At 36.7% G+C, this 24,363-nt stretch overlaps 1 protein-coding gene across 6 annotated transcripts in view; it reads right to left on the bottom strand.

Annotated features, from left to right (window-relative positions):
* The window catches only part of LOC138694789 (adenomatous polyposis coli protein-like), a 531,541-nt gene that overhangs the window by 268,239 nt on the left and 238,939 nt on the right, over positions 1 to 24,363 (bottom strand). For all 6 annotated transcript variants that reach the window (XM_069818859.1, XM_069818853.1, XM_069818852.1 and 3 more), the window contains one exon: positions 18,248 to 18,431. In XM_069818859.1, the coding sequence (XP_069674960.1) occupies positions 18,248 to 18,431 (184 nt within the window). The remainder of the gene's footprint in view (positions 1 to 18,247; positions 18,432 to 24,363) is intronic.

The raw sequence follows: 24,363 nt of genomic DNA, 5'->3' as shown, positions 1-24,363 counted from the left end.
AACTGAAAAAACAATGAGGAGAGACATTTTTATTTCAACTACATAGTACGATAAATTAGACTATATGATAAAGATTAGATCAAACGCTTTTAATGATCGGCCGGTAATATCTTGATAAAGAGAAAATGATTATTCATCATCATCATCATCATCATCAATAGCAACAAAATTTCACTTGGCGAGTCTACTGTAGGTCCGTGCCGCTCCTTTCGGGATATGTAAAAATGTCTTAGCTGACCCTTATGTCTGAATTCTGGACGTCAAGCACATTCCTATTCGATTCATAATAAAAGTCTACGATTTCCTATCTTATGTAAGCCTAACTCAAAAATACATACCTCGATTTTTTTTCAATATTAATTTCACTTTAGTTATGTTCTCTTAAGTACAATCCCGTCCTTTTTCTGACAAAATTGTTGTGTAGGGCCTATACACGCACACACATTATATTAAACTGTAATTTTGTATGATGTGTGTGTGTGTGTGTGTGTGTGTTGTGTGTATAGGGTAAAGGTTGATAATATTGTGATAGTTCTTTTTGAGAATTTATTACAATTTTACTGAGCGAGAGGAAGATCGGTTTTTTGCGTCGACGTATTGAGGGGATGTTCGTGGACAAGTTTCTGCACGAAACCAGTCTTTCTCTGGCTCAGTAAAACTGTAATAAATTCTCAAGAAGAACTATCACAATATTACTCATATCACAATATTACCAACCTTCACCCTGTAAACTGATTTTCAGAGACTGTATATAAATATGCAATAATTGATTATTAAAATTAGTTTTCAAAGAATTCAAATATACACACGAAGTACACAAATACTAATACCTTTTATGAAGTAGGTTACACTATATCCCTAACAGAACATTAAAGGAGTAAACACATCAGAAAAAAAAAACATTAAAATGTATGAGTCAAATTAAAAATGAAAGAATGAACAACCGAAGTGTAACAAATAAAAAGTTCCATTAAAAAAAATAGAATATCGGTATGTTATTTTATTCTGAAGTCCAGGATTCCGATTCATAAATAACTGGATTTGTTGTTATTATTATTATTATTATTATTATTATTATTATTATTATTATTATTATTATTATTAACTTGAAACTCTGTACTTATCCCTTTGAGAAATTTAAAACCAAATTGTGTTCCTTCCAGTTGGTTGCTGGCCAAATGAAAGTAGGGTAATCCAATGGTAGGGCTGCTACCTCAGAGCGTTCGGACAAGCTTTAGAAATAAGATAAAGTGAAAATTAAATGATACCCTAGGTCTCGGATACCTTAATACCGTCGGGTTCTAAGAAAACTAGAGTTCAGTCAAGAGTCTGGATAAAAAAAGAATAAAGAAGAAATTTGATAGAAGTGGAAAGAATACCAGATCGGTCACTATTCACCATACTGACCAGTGCAAATTAGTGAGTAGCCCATACCAATAGTTCATCACACATTAATGTGTAGCTACTAGTATCCTGCTATGTTCGAACATCAGAGAGGCAACCAAGACATTAAAAACTTCGTCTTATTTCATATGAAAAACTAATCGCAAAATCTGTGCTAAAATTCTTACGCGATTAAATCATGAGTTGAGAACAGCGAATATTTTTGTAGCAAGGTAGAACAAACACAACAGGCTTCTTCTGCAGAGCGAACATCGGCGAATATCGAACTTCGTCATACTCTACAAACTTGAACCGAACATAGCGTCTGTAATGCAGGACACTAATAACTATTAACAGGTACTCCATGAGTATCATTAATCAGGCTTCGAATCCTTCACTAGTCCAAAAACATATAGCCTACAAGAGTCAGAGCACGTAAGACCCCAATTAGGCCTATTTTAACCTATGGCAGCGAAGCCTGGATAATGCGTAATTGTGATAGGTCCGGAATATTGTGGCTAGGAAATCAAATTGTTACGCGTCGTACAGCAGGTTATACACGATTATACAAGGTGATCCGTTTGGATATGTATAAAATAAAAATCCCGTAAAATATTTACTACTGAACTGTATTTGTTGAAGCTTTGTGCATACAACACTGAAAGATGGGAGATTCCTCAGAGCTCAACATGACCCCCATTGCGCACCCTGCACAACTCATAACGGTGATGCAATTCAGCCCATGTCCGTTGCAACATAAGAGGGATCATTTCTAGAAAAGCTTGAGTAATTTTTACTCTCAGATCATCAATGTTCCTGGGTTTCTGTGAATAGACAATGTCTTTAACAAAACCCCATACGAAGAAGTCAGCGTCCACACCTGTGGAGTAGCGGTCGGCCCGTCTGGCCACGAAGCCAGGTGGCCCGGGTTCGAATCCCGGTTGGGGCACGTTGCCTGGTTGAGGTTTTTTCCGGGGTTTTCCCTCAACCCAATACGAGCAAGTGCTGGGTAACTTTCGGTGCTGGACTCCGGACTCATTTCACCGGCATTATCACCTTCATTTCATTCAGACGCTGAATAACCTAGATGTTGATACAAATGTTGATGTAAAATAACCCAATAAAACAAAAAAAAAAAAAAAAAAAAAAACAAAGAAGTCAGGAGGGGTTAGATCTGGGCAAGAATAGCTGCTTCTCGAACTAGATTTCGTCTGCGACTTCCTGCATGTTTTTTTTTTTTCTTTTTTATAAACACAGAACCTGTTTCTATAAATGTTCGATGCCACAACATTATGGAGTCGTATTTAGGTACATTACGCACACCATACTCACGTCGAAATTCCCTTTGAACTCTTTTAAGACTCTCAAATTTAGCATACCGAAGAACACATTGTGCCCGCTATTGATTTGTAGTAGCTATTTTAATCATCTACGATTTTCATTTGTCCTTTCAGATTATGCATTGTTGATTGTCATATATGGAAACTCCCATCTTTTAATTATAATATAAATTTTTCCTACTATCACAATAGCTTTATAATAATACATTAATATTATCCATACCCAAACGGATCATACTGTATATAAAAACAGATACCGACATAATGGAAGAGATACTAGATATGTTATAGAATATATTGATTCATACTGGAATAATTGGAAGCGGCATGTTCAAAGAATGAACCGAACCCGTATATCCCGTCAAATTTTGAATTATCATCCTATGGGCAGAAGATTACTGCGAAGGCCACTTAAACGCTGGCGAGAGATTGTAACAGGCCTTGGCCTAATATGTGAGAGGCTGAAGAAGAACTTGAAACTTTAAGAGCACAAAATCGATTATAACGTTTCAGAAATCAACACAGAAAGCAGTTTTATAATTAGAAGCGCACTTCTAGAGTTTGAGGCCACCACAAGTAGAGACATGGTAGGTCCTATCTTTCCTTCGCTACTAAATCTGTCTCGGTGCTCCTGTATTTTCACGGCGCATTGGAGTTCGCGACACTTCGTATCAACAAACACGTCTGCAAGCAGCACTCGCCCAGGCGTAAGGTTTACAGTTCACGCTCTCTCCTTGGCAACCAAAATTTAAGTGTCTGTAGTTCAGGAACAAAACAACTCCACTTCCGGCTGCTACAGTCAAGTTTTAAGAAGTTGTTCCAAGTCAAATACTCAAAACTTGTTTTAAGAAACAACAAATTAAGTCTCAACAGAATTAAACGCATTGCTCAAGTGGTCTCAAGTACGGTTATGGAAAAAATGTCTACACTTTTATCTGTCGCTCTTCCACTCACTTGCAGCAAGTAAAGATTTATATCCGGCACACAGAGACTGCACTTTCTTGTTTGTGCCAGTTGTCCTCTCTTTGTCATGTGTTGTTTCAAACGGCGGCTTTGAATTAAATTTTACTCTAGCAAGGGCCGCAAAGTGGAAACGCGTATCTTAACGAACCCTTACCAGATTATAAGTTTTCAGAGTAGACTCAAGTACACCCAGGTTATAGCTGTATATAAGCCACTTTTAAACAGGGTTTATCATAAAGTCTCATGATTGTCCGCTAGCTCCATCTCCTTTGGCACAAGTTCACGTCGTGTAGGCCTAATGTTTAATAGTGTGGAAAGAATCCCAAATTTAATCTTTGTGCTGCTTTGTTCTAATCCCCCATTATGCGAAGTATAAAGAACAAGTACTGAAACGCTACAATACGTAGCGTAAAAGTACGTGTGGATGCGATCACATATCCACAGGTGCATAGCTTTACTATGCTGCATATCTTTACGTAAAACTACGTGTGGGTGCGATCACATCGACAGGCGTATAGCTTTAATATGCCGCATATCTTTACGCAAAACTACGTGTAGATGTAATCACATGTCGACAGGTGCATAGCTTTACTATGCTGCATATTTTTACATAAAACTATGTGTGGATGCGATCACATCGACAGGTGTATAGCTTTACTATGCTCCATATATTTACGTAAAACTACGTGTAGATGTAACCACATGTCGACAGGTGCATAGCTTTACTATGCTGCATATCTTTGCATAAAACTATGTGTGGATGCGATCACATCGACAGGTGCATAACTTTACTATGCTGCATATATTTACGTAAAACTACGTGTAGATGTAATCACGTGTCGACAGGTGCATAGCTTCACTATGCTGCATATCTCTACGTAAAACTACGTGTAGATGTAATCACATGTCGACAGGTGCATAGCTTCACTATGCTGCATATCTCTACGTAAAACTACGTGTAGATGTAATCACATGTCGACAGGTGCATAGATTCACTATGCTGCATATCTTTACGTAAAACTACATGTGGATGCGATTACAAAGAAATACGTGTGGGTGCGAACATCTGTCGAAAAATGTATAGCTTTACTATTTTGCATATATTTACGCAAAAATACATGTGCTGCAATCATCTATCTACAAATGCATAGCTACTATGCTGAATATCTTTACGTAGAAGTACGTTGCAGTGAAGGACAAAAGCTATGAATGAATGAATGAATGAATGAATGAATGAATGAATGAATGAATGAAAGAATATCGTAACTTAAAATTAATTTAACAATAGAAAATACTAAAGTCCCCCCCCCAAAAAATGTATCGAGGACGAAGATTAAAATTGCTTCCCGTTCGCGTACGAGTCTGCAGATTTAACCGATAGGCTTCGCTGACTTACTGCAAGTGAGCTACAACAAGCGGGTATAAATGAAAAGAACTAACTCATAATCTCTTTTTCGACCGAAGACTTCTAAAATTATCCAGAAATCTGAAATAAGTCAACATACAATTCCTCTCAAGACCCAGTACAGGAGTCTGCCTGCATCAGACTTCACGAAAATATACAGGAAGGGAAAAGGAGAAAAGGTGCTGCAACGACGCCTTGCACACTCAAAAGCTCCCTTCTAGCAACGGAAGCGAGAAGCATATCAAACAGTGGAAATTCTACAGAGAAATTCAAGACGAGCCCTTCCATTCACACGCCCTCCCTAATCTCGCATTCAATTCACAATGTGCATAGATGAGGTAACTGCGAGCACAATCAGATATGTAATATTCTCAACTACCTGGCATTCAGGTGGGATGTATAGGCGCCAGGCTTGACAGCAAGGCAGGAGTTGTCACGCATTTCTGAATTCAGCAAAACGTAAATGCGCACATAAACATAAGCCTACTCATGTAGATAAAGGTCAAGGAAACTCACGTGACGACGTGAGAGATAGAATATGATGCAGGTCAGCGAATGAATAAATAAATAAATTAATTAATGGGGAAAATGATGAAAAAAACCTTGAGAAGGTACGCGAAAACACGTCCTATTGCAAGAGAGTTAGGAATTGAGAAAAACTGAATATGTGAGCTCCAAGTCTGTTTGCCACTTGTCTCACTCCGAGCAACGCCGTTCCACTGAAGAAACTGTGAAGAGGAAAACCGAAAATGAACGTAACCTAATAGCTACCACATAAAGGGGGCGGAGAGGGAAGTATGCAAAGTTTGTAACTCGCTCATGTACCAAAGCCAATATGCGAAATCCAAGATTTACATTTTGAAGACTTTAATTTGGAATAATGCCGAATCTTTTGAATGAGAGAAGTAGGTCCTCGGCCTATTATTTTTTTAGGGCTCATCCCGATATTTGTCTTAGCCTTAGAAAAACAACAGCAGCAGTTGCTGTATTTCAAAGGTTTTATTAGGAGATGAGTGATCATATACTTAAAGTGGGGATGACGCCGACCTCAGCATCAGGCCAAGGAACATTTCCAGCATCTTATGTGAGGTACGATTTTGTACACGTTTTAAGTAGCGGGCTTAACGTACGAGTGCGGCCGCCTGCGACATGTCCAGCCGCCGAGAAGCAAATCACCGCTCCGGCGGTCAGCACATATAATAGAAGTCCTATTACAAGAACCCTATACCTGATTTACATGCATATAGGTAAAATTTACCTGCTATTTTTCACTCACGTTAAAAATTTGTAAGTAGCGCAACTGCCCATACAAGTGGCAACACTTTTATCCATGGTTGGTATCTAAACTGGTCTTCATTTCATCGTCCTTAGCAACCTAAACAATGTCTTTATTCACAGCACTGAATTAATAGTACATTATGCAACGAGCCTATAATGATAGTAATTAAGAAGCGAGTATGGATGTTTATGAAACGAGCGCAAGCGAGTTTCATAATTTTCATACGAGCTTCTTACTGTAATTACCATTATAGGCGAGTTTCATACGACTTTTTATGCTCGACCATATTTCTAACTTGAAATTATTCAGATGTATACATTTTATTTGTATCTGACAAGATCGGAAGTGACCTTGTTCTAGGTCGTGAATTGTGAGATGTGCGCAGACGCGAAAGTATTGATTTTTTCCGAGGAACAATAATGTCATTCACCTTGATGTAATCCCGTTAAACTTGGTATAACATTGATTATTGAATTCGACATTGAAAAACGAGATGACAAATTGAATTTATTTGAATATTATTTACAATTATTGCTAATTATTATAGTAACAGATCATAACCTTCTGCGACAGTATTGGATTTCCAGCCTCCGTGACTTTTCGCTAATTCTCTTTCGATTGCATATCCGAGAATAATCGATACTTGCGGTTATATAACGGTACAAAGCTGACTTGTCATTGGCTGAACACCTGTAAGCTGAGTTGTCATTAGCTGAAAACACCTGTATTTTAATGAGTAGGTGTACTTTAATGACATGCATTAAAGGACTGCTACCAGGTGTATAATTAATACATTTCGGCATGGTCGAGCATAAAAGTTTTTAATTCACTACTGTGAATTAAAAACTTTTACCATGACAATCAACACATTACTAACCATAAAATCCATACATTCATTTATTTATAACGACGGTGTTCAGGTAAAAGGGCTTATCACACAATATATTATATATTTTTTCAGAAACACCTATAATTAAATTTTAGCACATTATTATTAGTTACATTACATGAAAGAATGTAAACATAATTGTCAAAAACATATCTTCAAGTTTTGTAATTACATTTTAACTAATTACAGCAAAAAAACATCAAATTTAAAAAATGAGGGTTAAGCCCTTTTACCTAAATACCATCGATAACTTTTTCACAATCAACACATAACAAAGAAAAGGCGTACAATATAAAATTAAATTTAGTCACCGGTAATGAAATTTAAATATCAGTAATGGATAAAATATTCTATAGGGCACGAGAGTAAACAGATTTTAGGCACTAGTGAAAATTATCATCCTCGGCTTCGCCTCGGGTGCTAAACTCTCCACTAGCGCATAAAATCTAATTTTAGTCTTTTATACTATAAACTACTATTAAACTACTCTGGAATTAGTTGTTTTGATTTTTCCCTACAGTTCTGTTTTATGCCTTATTTTTTAGCAACCCTGATTTTGTCTGATATGGGCTTAGTTAATGACAATACAAAGTATGTCTACTCAAAATAATCAGCTCTACCTAGACTAATTATTATAGAAGTATGGAATATGAGCTTAGCTCTACGATACGGAATATCATTGCCCTACTAACTGAAATCATGATGCGCCATGAATTGCAGTGAAATAAGCAACAATATAGCGTAGTATATAGGAGGATTTACCGTCCTTTACGGAACTTATTTCCGAAGACATTCTGAGCAAAAAAAGTCATATAAACATGGGTCCTATTCTCAATATTTACAGAGTTATGTTTCGTTATTGGAACGCATTGCTGTGAACGCGTGATCTTGGTCAGCATGCAGTCAGCAGCCAGCGCGAGCGCTACGGAAATCAAAGATAGCCGTATGCAGTTATGTAGAGCGACGAGTGCCGTTCACAAGCGTGAACTCAAGCGGACGGCGACATTTTTTTAAAATGTGTTGTGAACTCTCCAAGACTGTAAATTAGGGTACAAAATTGAACTGCAAATAATTAAATCGGTGGAAGTGGTGTGATGTGTAATAATTGTTATAAGTGCGTAAGAATAATGTAATTTTCTAGTTAAAAATAGAAAACGATGTCTGTACAAAGCAACTAAGGAGTTCACAGCACATTTTTAGCATCATAATACTTGCAAATTAAAGAAATGGGCCATTCTCTATTTGTATTATTTTTTTACCTTCAAACTAAAGAAAAACGTATTTTAAAAACAACTTTAAATTAGGTTCATCTTGTATTGATGTTCCGATAAGCTGACTAATAAAGTAATTAATATTCAATTAGACCGTCTATGCTTATCTGTATTACAATTATAATTTATTGATTTCTTACATTAACGTTTTCGGTACGTCAGTGTACCATCATCAGATGTATTTATGATACTAAATTTAAACCTGGCCAATAATGTAATGTAAGAAATCAATAAATTATAACTGTAATACAGATAAGCATAGACGGTCTAATTGAACTTTAAATTAGTGTAACTCTGAAAATATTTAGAATAGGAACTAAGCTTATATGACGTTTTTGCTAAAAATATCTTCAGAAATAAGCTCCGTAAAGGACGGTAAATCCTCGTGAATCAACCTGTATAAGAACAATTTTGAAAGTGATGCTTCAGACAAACTGTAATTGAAAACGACAACTTGGCGTATACTACTAGTTCATTTCGTGACAAGTGGCACTGCACTGTCATAGTTCATTCTATTTGATACAGTGGAAGTTGACAGCAACAAAAATGAAAAACACAATTTCCATCATCTAACCTACGTCTGAACAGTTGCACAAATAAACATCTACGATATTATTAAAACATAATTTTGTCTCAAATATTCTCTCTATTTGTCGAAGTGCCAATAAAATCATTTTCTATATCCGAGATCAGGGTTCAAATTCTGGATAAAAATCGATGTAATTTGAAATGCATAAAAAGGTTAATGCGACAAACTTACTATGCTCCTGGTTGTCACAAATCTAGCAATCTTACTCTTCTACAGTTCCATGGCGAAGGTCTTTTCAGCCAGTATTACAATACAGCCTTCTGAATACAGGAGGAGTTTAATATCCGAACAGTCGCTTCAGATGGAAACAGATTAAGAGAGAAATTGCTACAGGAATTTAGTTTTATGAGGCATCAAACAACGCTGAGCTCCGCCTCCCGTAGCGAACCTGGGAGCAAGTTTGATGAGGTGATACAGGGAACTGTAATGTCAGATAAGGAATGAGTCAAAGCAGTTTCCTCAAACCGCTTCATCTGCTCCTCACAAGAGCCATGTAATTGTCTCTCCGTCTTCTTCAAGCAATAAGAGCGAAATTGTACGGCAATCAATAAGAGGACACACACTCTCCACGTGCTTGCGAAATGGAGTGAGGGCTCCGCAACGCGACCACGAGGGAAGACCAATGGAACTGTCCTACATAGATGAACTTAATAACGAGATAGGGGTTAGGACTCACTGCAGGCGGATCTTGCTGACGGCAGAGGGAGGGATTCCCAGCTCTTATAAATATAAGTGGAAGCTCTTCAAATTAACTATCACTTGTGGTTTACACCTAAATTCCCATGCACAAATCCGTGGCCCTGGTTTCAAAACCCGTCTGTGACGAATGATAGAATATTGTGTATTCCCGAAGGATATCTCGGTTTAAATCGGGGCGGATTCGAGTAGAATTTGAAACGGAAGAGGACAATACTAGAAAAGGCATTGTATTCAAACTACCCCTTCTTGCACAATTCTGCCATTTCCCCATCAATCTCATCCACCTCTTCTAAACAATTTTACGCTGATTTTTCCTCTCATTAACATCAGTAAGGTGTAAATACTGTGATCGTTTAATATGGAACATAGAATGTGAAAAAATTTCTAAGACACCCGAGGATGAACCATCCAACTGTATCTGCGAATTGTCAGAAGATAAATAGGACAGTAGGAGGTTTATCTAAAATAGCGACAATTCGTCTTCTGATATATTGAAGAACTGGAGCGACCAATTACGAGCAAAACTAAACATATTTTTTAAGAATGTCCTTCTGAATGTTGTACAGAGCATATTAGAGATGTTGTGACTGGAAAAAATGGAGACTATTTTCTCAATTTTCTTAATTAATTAATTAATTTAAATTAATTATCACTTGTGGTTTACACGTAGCAACAGTAACAAATATAAATGATACTCGGGAGGAAATTAAACACACAATAAATGTGGGAAATGCCTATTATTATTCGGTTGAGAAGCTTTCATCATCCAGTCTGCTGTCAAAATATCTGAAAGTTAGAATTTATAAAACAATTATATTACCGGTTATTCTTTATGGTTGTGAAACTTGGACTCTCACTTTGAGAGAGAAACATAGGTTAAGGGTGTTTGAGAATAAGGTGCTTAGGAAAATATTTGGGGCTAAGAGGGATGAAGTTACAGGAAAATGGAGAAAGTTACATAACACAGAACTGCACGCATTGTATTCTTCACCTGACATAATTAGGAACATTAATTCCAGACGTTTGAGACGGATAGAGCATGTAGCACGTATGGGCGAATCCAGAAATGCATATAGAGTGTTAGTTGGGAGGCTGAATTCTGAATTGAAAAGTGTCTCAAAATATAAATTACAACACAATTATTGAACTTCACATAAGATATTATTAGAAGGGGTGCATGATGATGATGATGATGATGATGATGATGATAGTAATAATAATAGTAATAATAATAATAATAATAATAATAATAATAATAATATACTTATCTGTAGTAAAGTTAAATAAGCAACACTATTAACAAAAGTGTAGACCTACTTGCGGGCCAGACGTTCTGAAATGTTAAGTAGTGCTCGTAATATACTCGTAAAAACTGAGAATAAAAAATGTAAGATTTATGCGCGTATACCGCTTTAATAAGAAAAATAAATTACAAGTAACAAGTAAATAAACGCATCTAATTCAATTTCTCTGTTTCATCTCCAGGAAAAAAAAAACACAAATAAAGACGATAATTCAACTTTCAAAATGCACTCATAATCTTTCAACGCGAATTCTTCATAACGTAAACGATTTTAACTTAGGAAAAAGTGATATACACGGTGAACAGTAAGTAATGTCATTAATTTCAGGAGGTTATTCTTTGAGATATTACAAACAAAAAAGTTAAATACAATTTTACTCATTTTTGCTTCCTTTTCGAGAAAAAAAAATGTTTTATATGGAATATTTCATTTCGTGTTTTGGGAAAGCCATTGATTTAATTCCCAATATGGTCATTCAGTTTAAGAGAGCATTGTATCGTGACAATAAATGATTGAAGAAATTTTGTTTTGTCCTTTAAATGTGCAGAAATTTGATCCGAACAAATGGAACTTTTCGTTCTGTAAAGGAATTTTACAATGTTACATTTGTTCGGATCAAATTTCTACACTTTTAAGAAAAAATTAAAATTCTTTCAATAATTTATTATCATAATACACTGTTATCTTGAATTGATTGAGCATATTGAGAATTAAACCAATGGTTTTCCCGAAACATGCTATGAAATGTTTCACATAAAACAATTTTTTTCTCGAAAAGGAAGCAAAAACGAGCAAAATTGTATTTAACTTTTTTGTTCGTAATATCTGAAAGAATAACCCCTTGAAATTAATGACATTACTTACAGTTCACCCTATATGCATAAATATACAGTATAATATAAAAATAAGCCTATAATCTGTAACTAGAAACATGTCCGAAAAGTATTAAAATGTTTGCATGATGAATATTCCGCCCATGCATTAAATTATAGTCAACTAGACTAGAATACATAAACGTAAAATCATCCCGCGTGGGAAGATGGAAGAGGTACGCGAGTACAAAGCCGCTGTACTAGATTGAACTCCACTACTGAATACAGTTATGTTATTATCGCCGTGATGCTGCAACCCAAACGTCAGTCGTGCCTGGCAAGCTGCGGTACTGCAAGGCGCTGGCACAAATAAAGTAACAGACATGTCAGAACTAGATAATTAATGGCGAGCCAACGAAGTTACGAAACAAATAGTTGAGCAAAAAGAAATTTATCAAACATTCCCTATAAATTCAAATTTAGCACAATACCGAATATAGTACATAAATTCAGGCCTGTCACGATGCGTCTACACCGTATGTTCTCAATTCCGAACGAGAACGAACAGCAATGGAAATATTCTATTATAGTTGGGCTTACATACAAAATTATATTTGTAGACGAGATTTAGAAGTGAACAATAAAATATACGATGTTTGGGGTCGAGTTGTCTTTTGTAGCTCACTGGCTATGTACTTCAGTATTGCTCATAAATGAGCTTTTCAAAATCGGATAATCAATGATGATAATGCCATGTGAAATTTACTTCTAAAATGAAACTGCATCACTCTCCTCACTAGGTTTAGGGAGTGAATAAGATTGGGAATTGACAGTCACATAAAAATGTAATGCAATCCCTTGTTTTCCTCGTCTTCCTCTTCTTCTCTTTGTATTCCCCTCGTTCTCATGTATCAGTCTTGTTCCCCTTGTTCTCCATGCCTATCCTTTATTCTCCTTGTCTTCCCGTTGTTTTCATTGTCCTCCAGGTCTTCCTATTGTTCTCCTTGTCTTCCTGTTATTCTACTTGTCTTGCCGTTGTTCTCTTCGTCTTCCCGTTATTCTCCTTGTCTTCCCGTTGTTCTCCTTATCTTCCCGTTGTTCTCCTTATCTTCCCGTTGTTCTCCTTGTCTTCCCGTTGTCCTACTTGTCTTCCCGTTGTCCTCGTCTTTCCGTTATTCTCCTTGTCTTCCCGTTGTTCTCCTTGTCTTCTCGTTGTTCTCCTTGTCTTCTTGTTGTTTTTCCTTGTCTTCCCGTTGTTCTCCTTGTCTTTCCGTTGTTCTCCTTATCTTCCCGTTTTTCTCCTTGTCTTCCCGTTGTCCTACTTGTCTTCCCGTTGTTCTCCTTGTCTTCTCGTTGTTCTCCTTGTCTTCTTGTTGTTTTTCCTTGTCTTCCCGTTGTTCTCCTTGTCTTCCCGTTGTTCTCCTTGTCTTCCCATTGTTCTCCATATCTTGCCGTTATTCTCCTTGTCTTCCCATTGTTCTCCTTGTCTTCCGTTGTTCTCCTTGCCTTCTCGTTGTTTTCCTTTCTTTTCATTGCTCTCCTTGTCTTCCCCTTAAGTCCATGTCTTCCCGTTATTGTCCGTGTCTTCAATTCTTGTCATTGTATTCCCCTTCTTTTCTTGTTCTCCTTGTTTTTATTGTCTTCCCTTGCGCTCCTTATTTTCTCCTTGCTCTCCTTATCTTCTCCTTGTTCATTTTGCATTCCCTTTGTTCTCCTTGTTCTGCTTGTATTCCCGTTACCCTTGTATTATTCTCGTTTATTTTTTCGCACCGTCAACAAGTAGGTCTACGTAAAGATATGTAATATAGTAAAGCTATACACCTATCGACATTTTTGCTCTGATAAAATGTTTCTAAAAAAGGCGGAAAAAAGTCAAATAGTGAACATTTTGCTATCAAGGCGGCTTTTCCCCAGAATAACACATACAACCTTTATATTAACACTAGCTTTACATTGTGAGTAAGATTCACGTTTCTTTTTGGAATCATGCAACCAAACATGTGCTTGCGCTTGGGGGCAATTCAGGCACGAAAAGAATAGGCCTAGTCGAAGAAGAGCGAATGATTTACTACACAAAGTAGAAATTCGTATTTTCTTTGAAAAGCCGTACAGCGGTGAATAATGTACAGGAAGGTTAAGTACAACAAATTAGCTAGTAATACGAAATATAAGCTTCGACCGTACATCACAAGAGTTCTCAGAAGACACTGATCTGCTCTTAGTTAAGCTATGTCTTATTTAACTTACTGTGGCAATTCTATAATGTGAGACGTGACAAGTCCAGGTTTTTCATTTACGAGGCGTATTAATCTAGAGAAGTTCTCCTCGATGAAATTTAAATAAAAATATATAACTAATTTTATCAATGTCCTACTAGCCTCTGTTTGTGTAGAGAATTTTTCTCAGTTTAAGGTTGGCAGTGGACAATTTGGAGAAATTTACTATTTTGTGTGTTACGAAGCAAATTATGAACAAAGTGTTTTAATTCTCTGCATTCCGTAGCTTGCGTTCATTATTTTTTCCTTAAATATTTGAATACCTGTTGATGAATTGATAATATTTATATTATGATTCAGTGATTTGTTGTTTTTATAAAGTATTTAAATTCGAGTGCCATGGTTCTGAATAGAAGGAACAGTAAATTTTGAAGGCCTGTTATAACATTTTAAATGTACTGTATATGTTTTGTTATTTTACGAGCCTATTCTAGGAACTTAAACATAGCTACATATTTAGTGCCTGTAAAATAATGTGGTCTGGTAATAAAAAAATACCTAAAAAACCGAAACACAGATTTACGATGAACTGTACATGAAAAAAACTCTAAATAGACACAGAACGTTATGTAAGAGGATGTACAGGGTGTCCGATCCAAGCCGTTCATAAATTATTTTAGACATCATGCACAACACCAGGGGCGGACACACAATACTTTTCGTCGTTGAAATTCTCTAACTCGCAGCGCTTGTATTTTAATTTAAGTACCGATTGAGAACAGCTAAAATAACAAATAGACATAGGTTCAGTGGACTACTTGATACATTAATTCATACGATGCATCTGAGTAAAGAAACAAACATTTATAATACACGGATCTCTCGATAATAGTTCATGGCTCTTAAAAGCAAACATTCTGGTGGGGGCAGATAAAAAAGTTTTTTTTTTTCTTTCATTGTGTTAATAATGTCAAAAGAAGTGCTTATACAAATTTTGGCCACTCGATCGCAATTACGAGGGCCGTAAAAAATAAGTTCGCCAGAGGCCGTAAACAGAAAGAAAACACAATTGCACTGGAAAAATTTATTGGAACAGACACATCAATTGTTGAGCTTTTTTTCAACATATTCCTCACCGGAATTGAGACATTTCTCATATCATGGTATCGACAGAGAGGTGCAGACGGCTGTAAAACAGCGTTCGATATTCGGCCCTCCCTTTCGTACTTTTTAATTTCGAACTTCGATTCATGATGATTCTATAATATTCTAATTAATACCACTTTAAAATAGAAATACGGAATCCATCACAACATCGTAATATGAACCAGAAAGTTCCACAGCAATAACCATAAACGCTCGAATTATACCATATGTAGCCATTCACGGTTTGAATATGTGAAGCTTGCAATAGCAAATGTGAGAAGCTCCATCGCAACCACTCTTCGGAAGGCAAAGTGGGAGGTTTACGAAGAAGTGCACTGCTTGGCTGAGAATGGGTCAACGAGAAGAGCAGACATTATAGCCATCGATCGCCGGAATCAAAGAAGCCTCATTCTTGACCCCACTGTCCGTTTTGAGGATGATGATCAACAAGCCAATAACGTTAACGATGAAAAGAAGTCTATTTAAAACCCATGTATTCCTCACTTCAGTGAGAGATACAAAATGAGTATTAATACATGGGAAGTGAAAGGACTTCTTTTTGGCGCTAGGGGAACTTCATTTAAGTTAACCAAGACCATTCTCCTTTCTCTTAAATTTTCTAACGAGGACATTAACAAAATTTGTCTAATGACATTGAGAGATTCATGATCCATTTTACACAATCACTTGTATAATACTATGTAATTTTTTTTACTTCATTTCATTACTCTTCAATGTATTTTCATCTCATGTTTCTCCGAAATCAAATTGTACTTTATTTTTAAATGTATCATTGTTCCGTATTCTCTCCGCAATCATATTGTATTTTTTATGCTCGACCATGCCGAAATGTAGTAATTATACACCTGGTAGTAGCCCTTTAATGCACCTCATTAAAGTACATCTATTCATTATAGTTCAGTTGTTCAGCCAATGAGAAATCACCACTGTAGCATTATAAAAGCGCAAGTATCGATTATTCTCGGATATGCAATCGAAAGACAACTAGCAAAACGTCACGGAGGCTGGAAATCCAATACTGTCGCAGAAGGTTATGTTCTGTTACTATAATAATTAGCGTTAATTGTAAATAATATTCAAATAAATTCAATTTGTCATCTCGTTTTTCAATTCTAAATCAATTTCCAGGTATTATCAAGATTAATGTTCATGTTATTCTCCAGATTATATCAAGATCAATGACATTCGTTCCTCGGAAAAAATCAATACTTTCGCGTCTGCGCACATCTCAAAATTTAGAAGGTCAGTTCCGCTCCTCACTTCGATAACCATAACATGAATACTTATTAATAATTTCAAGTTAGAAAAATGGTCAAGCATAAAAAGTCGCATGAAACTTCCCTATAATGGTAATTAAGACGCTCGTATGAAAATTATGAAACGAGCGCTTACTACCATTATAGGCTAATGCATAATGTAATATAATTTAACCTCTGCTTTGTATTCTGGATCCTAGTGGTCAGCTGTAGATTAAATTGTGGAATTTGTTGTTGTGTTAGCGAGAGAAGAATTAAAAAATATAAGATGTTCCAGCAAGCAAACTACGTCGACATCGTCTAACTCCATGCGGGTTGTTATCGATTTGGTATGTCTTAGACCATATGGTCTGTTACAGTTTGAATCGAAGTTTTAACTTGGTCTACCCTGCTTTTGACGTAGCCTACTCATAGTAGTGGTAAATCTACCAGGCAAAATAAAGCTGTTACTATATACCGTACGTAATATTTTTAAGCATAGGCTACTAAAGGGCATTCATACTGCAACTCAATTTTTTTTCCGATTTAAATCCTTGTGGATGTAATAATTTCTTATGCACCAAAGCGTATTCTCAATGAGCCTCAATATTTTTCCTTGGTGCAGCTCCGTAGTTGCAGAGTTTTAACATTTATTTGTAAAGCAACAGTTTATTATGTGTTAATAACTCGAAATGGCTTTCGAGAAACCAATACATTTTTCTCTGTTTATAATTAACGTCTTCCCTTTTGTTTTGGAGATGTATTTTCCAGCACACAATTGCATTTAATGGCATACATACACTTTGCGCTATTATGATATGCTTTTGTTTGGTGACCGATGGCCATTGATCAGGTCAGAATTGATTATACATAGAATAATCCATATCTGTACAGGGTATATGACTTAAGTCGTTCATTTTTGCTTAGGCAGCCCAAATTACATTCGAGACATGTGGGAGGTATTTAATGGTTTCGTAGGCGGAATCAGTGGTGGATCTAACGCTCACTAACATCATCACATGTATCTTACGAATTTTAGTCTTGGTATGATAATTTTATATTAAACACGTGCTGTCAATCTGTTATGTCAATTGAATCACAATATTGAGAAACTCCACATGTCCATTTTTTTTACGAAATTGAGTTATATATGATTTCGTATTCCAAACACGTAGACTCATGATATTACGAAGAGAAAGTCCACATATTTCCATCAACATTCATTTTAGCTAAAGTGTTCAGAAAAAAAATTGAGCACAAATCTAGGACCCGAGACGTTTTTTGTATCTCCTGAAAAGTTTAGTTTTCTAGACATGTGGGGTTTCTCATTATTCCTGTTCAATTATGTTTTTTCTCTTTTCCAATGTTTATTCTTGGATAATGTTTTATCGACTCATTTGCTCTTCTTATAGCTCCCATAACATCATTTTCTTAATACGTAAGTTACATTCAGTCATTCATATTAATTAATTTATTTTGTTATTCGGAATAAGCAGACAACGCAGAATTGTTGACATTGATCCTACAACTATATCGTAAATATACGCCGGGCAAGAAAATACGTAAGAATATATCCCGCCAGAGATATGAGAACCCTAGTAGTTGGAGAAAGTTACGAACTATTTCGTGCTATGTACGAGTACAAGAACCCATCAGAAACATTCAATTACTCAATATAAGGAAATCAAATCTTACCTCCTGTGGATGACGGATGCCGATGGCCGGTGGAGCTCACCGTCACCAGAAGCCGGTCCAGCCTGATGGTGATGGTGGTGTTGGCCGGTAGTGGGCGTGGTCCAGCCGGCAGAGGCCACGCCCCTCTTGCTGTTATCGCACGTGCTGATGACGTCACAGCACGAGGATGTCGTCAACGACCGCTCTGGAAAAGAGGTTCACAATGAATTAATTCATATGCGAAGCATCGAAAGGGCGCAAATGGGAGAGAGAGAGACCGCATCAACCACATCGATAAGACGAGAAGAGGCGGAGGAAATATCAGTAATATCGGCTGCAACGCTTGCTCGATTATTTTCACTTTACCACTACATTAAGCATAAAGAGAAAGTATTATGATGCTTCAAAATATGGATGTCATAATATTTCACCATCTATAGCAACAATTTTAATAATTGATTAATTCGCTAGTACTACACTTGTTGCAATCAATAGAAGAAGCAGATTGCGGGATGCCGTAGGTCCGACTGTCAGTGCATAGCGATTTCTCCAAACTACACCCAGCGTAAGTAAAGAAGCTACTACAGAAGTCTCTAGTGAAGCATGTGGAAGGTACAGGGACAGAGCGCGGCGTTGCAACTAGCAACATTCCCCTCCTCTTTCTCGGAGGCAGACAGTACGCGAGCAGGAAGACAGGAAATTTCTTTCGTGCATGTGGATTCCGCCAACGATTTCCAGATGGAAACATTTTATTAACTCTCGCGAAAATTGGGAATAGTGTAAAACAAAACAAGAGAGAGATATCAATGTTTTTACAACAATAAACCATTTATAGAGTGGGAAGGAACATATGGCATTTCTTCTCAGATACTGTATTCTTAGAAGTATGAGAAAAAATGATTATAAGAATAATTTGTTCATTTGGAGGCTATATAAAAAAGAAAAAAAAACACATTTCGTATTAAATTTTAATTCAGGATTTCATGAAATTGCTTAAAAATATGAGGCTTTTTGTAGAGCAGCGTACAGTACAGTAAACTATTTTTCAGACTACGTTTTAGTTGCAATTTAGTTTTAAAAAGTACCTACAGATTTAGATTAATCGACTAAAAAGGTATTGAGGCGTTCTCTGAAACAACAACTTAACGTACGTTACACCAGCATATATCGAATTAGAGTATATATCGAATTCCTAATAACACACCTCCCTCCTGACAAAATATTATTTTTCAACATACACATTTGAGTGTGGTTTTATTGAACGCTGTTAACCGACTTCTAAAATGTTTGATGCTTCATATCTTAAACGCAAGATTTCGTAGTTAAGTTCTCATTCCAGAGAACTTTTTTTTTTAACTATTATTCTAAACTTCACTCAACGGAAGTAACATGGCTGTTCAAATTCAGCAAGGCTGCAGTCAGGATACCTAAATTAACTTATACACACCCTTCTCAAGTCAGTAGAATGAAAGAGTACGTACTGTTTTTTTATGCTTTCTAGCGTTGTTAACGTTGTGTATTTAATTTTCTAGAAAAAAACTAAAAATTCTCAATAGATTATTTGCCGTAACAAAAATAGTAATAAAATTTGTTAGTCATGACCTGAACTGTAATTCATGTGAATTAATGCATTTTATTCCATCTTGCATTTAGAGAGCCGCTAACTATTACATTACGAACCCATAGAGAGGAAAAATCTTGACAGTCCATAAAAAATTCGAACTAAAAATTGTTGATACTTATATACACGTCCGTCGCGGTGGCTATGTGGTCAGCGTATGCTATCCGAGGTTCGTAATCAACGCAATACATTTATCTCCCGTCCACAAGAATGGATGTTCCTCCGCCATCTTGTGATTGTTATGTGATGTCTCTGCGGTGGCCATGGCTAATGTCGATCCCAAGATCAGGGAAATTCGCATTTTTTAGACGTTTAGTTTACGAGCAAGTTAATCCTCCTTCCCCTTCTCGCAGTGGTGTGTAAGTCGGACAAACGGAAAGTTAATTTTTTATAATAAACAATACTGCTCGCACTAATTACTTTGTGGTATTAATTTAAGCACAGATGTTACGAAAATATGGCAAAATAACAAGATCTCAAAAGTTTTGAAAAAAAAAACACTTATCTATACATTACGTGCAATTTACTTCCGCAATAAATGTTTGGTATCGCCACAAGTAATTCAAAAGGCAGGTAGGTCCATGCGGGATACGTTTCTATATCCGTAATATTTGCTTTTCACAATTGCAATTAATTTCTTCGGTCACTAAATATAAATACAAGCATTGCGACAAATATTTATAAGCCACTATTACACAGACAAGTCATGGCACTCGTGGATGATGCCATGTGTGTGGAAATGAGGGAGAAACTTCACATAACATGCTTGAATGTCCTAGCTAAGCCGGGTCAGGTATAATTACCCTGTAAATTACTCTTAGGCTCCGAGGACTTAAAAAGGGATTAAACCATACAGGCTATGCAACTTTATACATCTCTATATTGCCTGTTTAACCCTTGAGAAGGCGCCCACAACTGGCAAAAATAATAGGGCCGAGTTTTCTGAGACTAAAGGGTGTCTTGAAAACAAAAAATAAGCATGTGAGAAGTGTTATCATCATAAAGAACACACGCTGAAAGTAATAATATATGACAAAGCGAAATTTGGGTTTGGTCCCTTCCATATTAGAAGTGAGAAAGCGTCATTATGTGACTAAGGCACCACCATATTAGACAAGAAATGGATAGACATAAGCGAGAATGAAGCATATGCATGCTGACGTCAGTAACATATCAGACGGAAGCACCTACACGACATTATTAGTCAATCCCAAGAACCTACACTCCAATGCACTTTTTAAAATTAGAAATAATTTCTTCCACGCCTCCTGATATGGTAATCGACACCATCTCAGCCACAGTAAGCCTGGTGACAAGACCGATTTTGACGCAAGGAATTTCTACGACCGATTTCATTAAACAGTAGGATAAACCAGAATAATATTATTATAGTCCAGAAACTAAAGGCTATATATGTACACACATTCACAGTTTAATGCCAATGACAGATCTTTCACTGCAAACCCAGCATTCTCCAATATTTCCTACTTTCTGCCTTCTTCTTAGTCTCCGCATATGATCCATATATCTTAATGTCGTCTATCGTCTGATATCTTCTTCTGCCGCGAACTCTTCTCTCGTTCACCATTCCTTCCAGTGCATCCTTCAATAGGCAGTTTCTTCTCAGCCAGTGACCTAACTAATTCATTTTTCTCTTCTTGATCAGTTTCAGCATCATTCTTTCTTCATCCGCACTTTCCAACACAACTTAATGTCTTATTCTGTCCATTTCACAAGCTCCATTCTTCTCCATATCCACATTTCAAATCTAGCCGCTTTTTTTTCACTTCGTCGTAATGTCCATGTTTCTGCGCCATAAAATGTCACACTTCACACAAAGCACTTCACTAGTCTTTCCCTTAATTATTTTTGCAGAGTTCTGCGCAAGATTCTCCTTTTCTATTGAAAGCTTCCTTTGCCATTGAAATATGAATAATGATAACCCAAAGACAAACGATTGTACTGGGTCTTCAGGCTTTTAACTTGCTCTCCAGTAAAAACAGTAAAACATGAGTTATCAGGTTTTCCCTCTGTACTCTTCAAATACAAACAAGACGAAGACCATGGTTCCCGGAAGAAAAATAAAGATGAACTTGCGAATTCAAAATGAGGCAGTAAAACAAGTGGACAGCTTCGAATACTTGGGGTGCACTATAAGCAGTAACATGAGCTGTTGCCAGGAAGTCAAAAAGAGAATACTGTATGTATTGTATTGTATTGTATTTATTTACATTCCATGATATTCGTACATCGGTTCACAACTAGAATATGGAACATGTCAAACGGAGTTGCGCTCGGGAGTGGGTTCGATTCCCGCTTCGCTGATTACATGGTTGGGCTTTTTCCGAGAAGGTTTTCCCCAACAGTAAGGCAAGTGTCAGGTAAATTATGGCGAATCGTCGGCCTCATCTCGCCAAATGCCATTTCGCTATCACCAGTCCCATAGATGCTAAATAACCTAGAGTTTCCATGTGAATTGCGATAGCAACATTGCACTAAGCACTCAATGTTGACCAATTTGGTGTACACATTATAGCTTATACAGGCAATTTTTTTAAGAATCACGAGATTTACTATTATATATAATATTATATCGATTATATCGATTTTTTTAAATAATATTTTGTACCTTAATGTTCATATTGGTAGCATTTCCTAATTCTGCTTTACAAAGGAGATTTTTGCTTGATAATTTTGGAAGGTTCCTCAGTTCTTTCAGTCGTTTTCTACCTGTATAGTACACGGAAGACGCGGGGCATAACGTTAACGAAACATATGATCTGATGTTAATGGAGGAATACCCGTTCTACACGGGACTCGAACCACAACAGTGGCGTCCACACAGTGTAAATATGCACATTTCAGCCGTTGCGTACACAATTGCTCGCATTATTAGTGAATATGAGACAAACTGTGGCACGTGTGTATGCGAGTGAATGAGTGTCATGAAAATAGTTTTTCCACTCGCTCCATATGCCGTTTAATAGCCTGTAATTAGTTAGTATGGTTATCCATGACTCGCATATGTCAACTCCCATGAAACCCTACCAGCAGCGTGCTTAATAAGAGCCTATCAGAGTCATACAAAGCCAATAACAGAACAAAACAATCGAGCCATTACGCAGAATGGATACTGAAGTAATTATATTGCAAGCTATTGTTTCATAACGTAAACTGCTCTGCTGAAATTGTTATTTTAATGGCTTGACTGCGAAGTTAAGTTTAATGTATAAAAGCCCAACATTTCAAAGTATGTGTGTACGAGCTTTGTTATCGTGACAAAGGGATTTATTACAGGGGTAAGAAAAGGTTGAATACCAAGGTCGTCTCAGTGCAATTTCTTGATTAAATTCCAGGCAGACTTTCATCTGCGCACTATTCAGCAACGCCCCAGAGCAGCAGCTGAATGGGGAGAGGCACGCAGATAAGGATGCTGCTGTTTATTCTGTTCGATACAAAAGACCACGATTGACTCTTATCTTCGGCGATCTTAATGTACTGTATGCCTCAGTCTATCTTATTTACAGTAAATCTTCTGATATCCCTTGAGTAATAGCTCTCAGACTCGTGTACTTGACCGTTGTGGCGTTTTTAAAACTTTCACGCCTTCATCCCTTACTAAAACACGACCTAAGAGTACAATTTTTAATAAAATATAGCCTATAGTCGTAAAAGAATAAATTCCACAGCTGATTACAAGTATTTCACATGTGTGTACTATCGTAAAAAATCACGTAATTGAGCAAAAAATTTATTTCGAGATTCTCACAAAAATACAGGTTTTTTTAACATCGATGACACAGCATAAGTATTTAGTATTTATCGCTACATATAATATGAAATAAATACATATTATGGATGCAGCGCACACCCGTTTCAGCAAGTTCGTGTTCCCGGGCGGTACCTATAAATATGTTGTACCCTAGATCATATAGTCCACGCCTGTGGAGTAACGGTCAGCACGTCTAGCCGCGAAACCAGGTGACCCGGGTTCGATTCCCGGTCGGGACAAGTTACCTGGTTGAGGTTTTCCCTCAACCCAATATGAGCAAATGCTGGGTAACTTATGGTGTTGGACCCCGGACTCATTTCACCGGCATTATCACCTTCATCTCATTCAGACACTAAATAACCATAGTTGTTGATAAAGCGTCGTAAAATAACCTACTAAAATAAAAATAATAAAAAAGAGATCATATATGTAACAGATAACTCATCGCTATGTTAAAATCGGCAGCACTTTCAAGAGAACAACCGCCAGGATCGCCACCCGTCTGCCGTAAACGAACACGAGATGGCAGTACAGTCGCTAATGCAATTCAAATGGGAATTACGGCATGACTCCTTATGTAATAACTAGATGGCAGCGTAGTAAACCTGACAAAAGTTGTTAACGTCAAAGCCTATAAGGCCGATCTATCTGGTTGTACTAAATGAAACATAACAAAGATACAATAAAATTACAAAACCAAAGCAATTGTTACAGAACAGGTAAAATAATTACGAAGATAAAAGT

Source organism: Periplaneta americana, chromosome 2, assembly GCF_040183065.1.
Source record: "Periplaneta americana isolate PAMFEO1 chromosome 2, P.americana_PAMFEO1_priV1, whole genome shotgun sequence".
In the NCBI taxonomy this organism is placed as follows: Eukaryota; Metazoa; Arthropoda; class Insecta; order Blattodea; family Blattidae; genus Periplaneta; species Periplaneta americana.
Note: the sequence above shows the minus strand (reverse complement) of the source record. Positions and strands in the feature narration are given on the sequence as shown.